We start from the raw sequence: 5,746 nt of genomic DNA, 5'->3' as shown, positions 1-5,746 counted from the left end.
CGACTGCCGTCAACGCTGCTTGACTTCTGTGATTGAGAACTGCAAACACTTCGTGATGATCCATGACTACTCGATATTAATAAATACATATTCGTGATAGATCAGATCAATAAAGTTATCAAAAAGATGAAAATATTTTTTTTATAATGTTAACATACACTAATTACACGATAGATAGTCGAAATAACGACAGTAAAATACAAATAAGTACAACACAATGTAAAATACTGGATCAGAAACGATAGCGTTTCATACAAATGTATGCAAAAAAATTAAAACAAATTACTATTATACTGATCACAGAAAAAATTGGATTTTTATTGCATTCAAACCGATTTAGTTTATATCCTCAAAATCGATGAATTTCGAATTACACCGGATTATAATCAACTTAATTACTAAAAATTAGATATTATTAAAGCAGATTGAAATTTCATACGCGCCATCGCTAAATTTCGAATTAAAAATTTGAATTAAAAATTTGAATTAAAAATTCAGATTAATTCAGAAATCATTCAGATTAATTCAGAAAAAATTCAGATAATGTTGTCTTTTCTAGCGGAATCGGATTTAGACGGATTACAATCGATTTTATTGAATCAGTGTTTTTGTAACTGAAACTTAAATGTTAAAAAATATGTATACGGTTTAGGCGGATTATTTTGGATATTATATTGACAACAATATGGATTAGAATATAATGATTTTAGATTGAAAATAATCCGTAAAAATAATATTAAAACTAATTATAATTCGTTCGGAATTAAAACCGATTACTTTTTAATCCGGGCACGAATTGAACCGATTAAAACCGATTAAAATGGATTACGTTTTAATCGGTTTTAATCGAACATTTTCAGCAGGGCACTAAGAAAATAGGTGTACACCTGGACTTCGGACTTCAAGACTTCAACGGACTTCACGGACTACGCAGGACTTCACGGACTACACTGAATTCCGTTGGACTACGCCGGATTTCATTGGAATACATCGGACTTCAATGGATTTCGCCGGACTTCATCGGACTTCATGGACTACGCAGAACTTCACGGACTACGCTGAATTCCGTTGGACTATGCCGGATTTTATTGGAATACATCGAACTTCAATGGATTTCGCCGGACTTCATGGGACTTCATGGACTACGCAGGACTTTACGGACTACACTGAATTCCGTTAGACTACATCGGATTTCATCGAAATACGTCGGACTTCACGGATTTCACGGACTTCGCCGGAATTCACGGACTTCACGAACTATTATGGATTTCATCGGCTATTACCGCATTTCGACGGATTTCGACGGACTTTACCGGACTTCACAGGATTGTTATTAATTTCATCGGAACACGCCTTAAAAATACCAGTTTGAAACAGATGAAAGACTACAAGACTACTCATTTACAATGGAAACTTATCCCTTAAAACGTTCCCATTAAAATACATCTCTTTAAACCCGTTAAAAAGCTTTCAAAACGATGAAATGCTGGAAGAATTTTTATGATGGAAAAAATAGTTAGGATAAAAATATATATATATCAAATAATTTATTAACATTTATGTTTTAATTAAAACATCTTCAATAGGTTAACAAATTATTTAACTTAACACTGAAATAAGCTTTGGTCAATTATATTAAGTCTAACTTAAAAATTAAAAAGGTTAATATAAATATAACATTTAGTTAGAGCTGCGCAAAATAAAAAATTTTGTCAATAATATCTGGATTAAAATACGGTAATGAATCCTTGTACGTCGGTCGGGGAAGAGTGCATAAATACGTATTTATATTACGATACAAAGGATATTCGTTTCTTTGTTCTAATTTGTATGAGTTTATGCCAAACCATGGTGAACTTAGACACATAATTCCCTTCGCGTTCTTTTTTGGCGGTTTAATTGGTGCACTATTAGCGGAATATTCTAATTTTCGACCTTTTCCTGTAATATAAGAAAAACAAAAGATTCTTCCAATAATAATTTGGTTTTCATCATCAACAAATGCACACCATTGACCATCATAAATTTCTTCGAGCTGGACGGCATTATTTGGACATTTCTTTTCAGAATCATTATCTGCACTTTTAACTTTTGATATCAGCGATATGTCCTTTTACTCTATCTAAGCGCTTACTTAATTTATTGATATTATTTGAATAAATTCAACATAGAGTACTTTTACGAATGATGGATTTTCTTCCATTTTTATCACTATAATGCACAAATGGCCCATTAGGTGAAAGTGGTTCTTCTTCCTCTTCAGTCCTTTGCGAAGAAAGTACCAGACTTAGATCTTCTTCTATTTCTTCGTCTACTTCTGAATCTCGTTTTGACTAGAAACAACTTCTTCGTCATCAATAGGTATATCATCTGCATCGTCTGCGTAACATTCAGCCACTTTTTTGTCTTTTAGTTGAAAATCTACAAGCGATGATAAAATATTATCTGTATTTTGAAGTACCATGCCTAAAAAAGTAGCAAGTTTTATTGCGTCTTCTCGGGAACGAGAAATGTTAACAAACATTTCGTTTTCTGTCGGTAAATTATTTGTAAAGAGAATATCTTTAATTTCTTTCCCACGTTGTAATCTTCATTCATATCGTGGAAAAGCATAATCTTTTCCCATAACATGTGTGACGTGGGCCTGAAATTGAATCTTTTGCACGCGATAAATGAATTCAAGCATACTAAAATTTAAAACCGTTGAATCTGTCGAGGTTAGAGATCTTGCAGCTCGAAAAAATTGTTCACATGGTTGGCTACTGTATAACCATGGAACAAAAAGTTCTGGCAAACCTTTTTGTCTAAATAAATTAACTGCAGCTACAATAGTATGGGCATTTATCTCAATACAAGTATATGCGTTGCTGGTAATAAAATTCTGTAAGGTATAGCCGTTTTCCAAAAGCCATTGTAGCCAAATTCGTAAAAAAAAACACTTTTCCAAATCAAATAAATTCGATTAAGCAATATCTTTGTCCAAGAAGGAATCCAAAATATCTTTCGTTATCTCCAGGAAAGCAACAGTTCCTTGAGTTGACGGCATTGTGCGTAAAATCCTCGTGACTCGTATGGAACAAATATTTTCAACCGCTCGAAAATTCATCTTGTCCTTATTATCGACATCAGTTAGTGTCAAACCATGTTCTTCTTTTCCTTTTTCAGCAATCAGTATAGATGCGTCGATGATGCTACAAAATTCCTAAGAGGTAATAAGACAGAGGATTTCAAAAATTTATTCCGGAGCTTGGTTCCAACGTGAATAATGTCTTGGATGTACATTTCAGATTGGTTCAATGATTCGATAAACCATCCTTGCCATTCTAGTGGTAAATTAGGACATCTGTAAATAGCCATATTTTTCATGGCACTAAGCAAGCGTGGGTCACCATCAAATAAAAATCCTACGATAGTGATTCCATGAAGTATTGCTTCTTTTTTCATCCACTTCCATCGTTCCATTACAGAAGTTGCAGTAAAACAACTATTTGAACCGAAAATCGCCAGACAAAATGCAGCAGCACTATCATGCAGCGGTTGTGCCATTATAACATAAGCATAATTTGCAACAATATTTTCCTCGAAATATTTTTTAATTATAGCAGCAGAAGTTGCCTTAAACGAACTACAAATCGGTAAACCTTTGTCATTTAATGGTAACACCAATCATATTGGATGCGGCCGTTAATTCTTGTTGCATCTTCGTTTATCCAGACCGACATAGGCTGCCGTCTTTCTTGCAAATATATCTTTAACTGCTGAAAATAAAAATGTCCTTCGCGTACAGGTTCGTTCACTGTTTGTATGCAGCGACTGATTGTTGTTACTGATGGAAGAGAGACAGGTAGATTTTTTTGAATAATTTCGTACATGTTTCGTCCACCCAAAATAAATATGTACAATGCAAATAATTTCAAATCGTTGATATATAATATGTTGAATATCTATGCCCACTATTATGTTTTTTTTATTAGTCTCAGCTGTTTGTATTAAAGATTTAAGGAATTAGTGACTTGAATTTGAAATAAAGTCCGTGATTGCAGCTCTTTTGTCACATTTTTGTTCTAAATAAGTCGATATAGTTTTTCTTAGATCATTATTTTTCGCCAAAATCGATTCCATGCTATCAAGAACATCGACATAGATTGTAATTCTTAATTGCCCTTTAGTTGCACGATTTAAAGATCGTCTTTGTCGTTCTAATCTTGAATATTTTGATAATTTCCATTTTGACGAATCATGGTCAGATTCTAATTGGGGTTCTTTGTTGTACCGAAGAAACTGTACCCCGTCAGGTTCTTCGGATTTTAAAAATTCAAAGAATTACTTTCCTGCAATTCTGATAGTTATAATTTCGCTATCCGATCCGCATGTGGCTATTTTCGAAGTAGAAGTAGGACTCGAGATAATGTCTTTCTCGCCAGAATTTTCTACTCTGTTTGAACAGTTGCCGTCGTCTTGAATAATTTTCTCTTCTGTGTATCTATCAAAGTGTCATCAGAAGAATAGTCAGGTGGTGAAGGTGAATCCACATCAAGTACATTTTCTTTATTAGAATCTTTATTAGAAATTTTAGTCCACATCTGAACGATAGGAGAAACGTCATTAGATTTATGATTTCGATTACGGTGTGTTGTTTTTGTTTTGAGGTCTTGTTTACCATGATAGCGTTTTAAATGTCTTTGGTAATTTGATATTACCCACCTATTTGAAAATTTGCCTACAAATTGTGGTGTAGAACAAAAAATGCAATCAACTTGCGCAGAAAGAGCTTGTGACCCTTGTTCAGAAATATTATTGTCATCTCGATTGTCATTATTAATTTTGACAATAATATTAAGCACTGCAAGTTTTTCATTTTCATGTTTACTTAATTGAATTTTGTTATCGACAATAAATGATTTTATATACGCCACTATTAATTTGGATATTTGCATCCTATCCTTGTTTAGGTCAATACTATCGTTTGTAGTCATGTCTTTGTTGTGTTCGATAGATATGGAAACCGACTGATCTGACTTTTTGAATATTGATTGCTTTTTTACATTCCATTTAGCGTCAATTTTATTTTACTGAAAATGTTTAGCTATAGCAAATAACAAAATTAATAATCCTTTGACTATATAAATAGTCAAAGTAATAATCTTGTGCAGGTTTTTGTTTATCACGAAAATGTTCCATATCACTTTTTCCAAATTCTTCCAAATCTTTTATATTTTCTTCCGAGAAAGAGCGCAAAGATAATATGTTGTCAAATCCAGTAAAAGTCAACAAGTTTTTCAGGTATATTGGAATTTTCGTTTGTAATGTTGTTTCGAGTTCATTCCACCACTGAACTTCTATTTTTCCACAATCGTCTATTCCAACAGCATCCGACTGTAAAAAAATTATAATTTATCCTCGAGTATACCAAAAAAATGCAATACATGATAAAAGTGAAGGTAAATATATCGATAAAGGGAGGCTGCTCCAATGACCTTTATATATGTTGTCAAGGGCATGACCCCAAGTGACCTTCAAGTGGTTTTAGCCGTCGCTCGTTATTCGTTAAAAAGTTATTAACAAAATATATGTAGAAGTATGTGAGAATGGAATAGGCATAAGTATAACTATATAATTAAAAAGTTATAAAAAACTAAATACTTTTATTAGTATTTATTAGTAAGGCGAAGATTTAATAGATATTCAATTTAATATACATTCTACTTTGCGTAGGGGTCTGTCTAATCTTTTCGGTATCTATTAA

The 5,746-nt window shown here is 32.8% G+C and overlaps 1 protein-coding gene across 1 annotated transcript in view; it reads right to left on the bottom strand.

Annotated features, from left to right (window-relative positions):
- Positions 1 to 3,916: 3,916 nt before the first annotated feature.
- LOC105447963 overlaps positions 3,917 to 5,746 on the bottom strand; it is a 17,349-nt gene continuing 15,519 nt past the window's right edge. Inside the window, exon 2 of the mRNA XM_011686307.1 lies at positions 3,917 to 5,376. Coding sequence (XP_011684609.1) covers positions 5,083 to 5,376 — 294 coding nt within the window. The 3' untranslated portion in view covers positions 3,917 to 5,082. The remainder of the gene's footprint in view (positions 5,377 to 5,746) is intronic.

Source organism: Wasmannia auropunctata, unplaced genomic scaffold (genome assembly GCF_000956235.1).
Source record: "Wasmannia auropunctata unplaced genomic scaffold, wasmannia.A_1.0 LD336116.1, whole genome shotgun sequence".
NCBI classification, from domain to species: domain Eukaryota; kingdom Metazoa; phylum Arthropoda; class Insecta; order Hymenoptera; family Formicidae; genus Wasmannia; species Wasmannia auropunctata.
The sequence above is the reverse complement of the archived record's forward strand: the minus strand, read 5'-3'. Positions and strand labels throughout refer to the sequence as shown.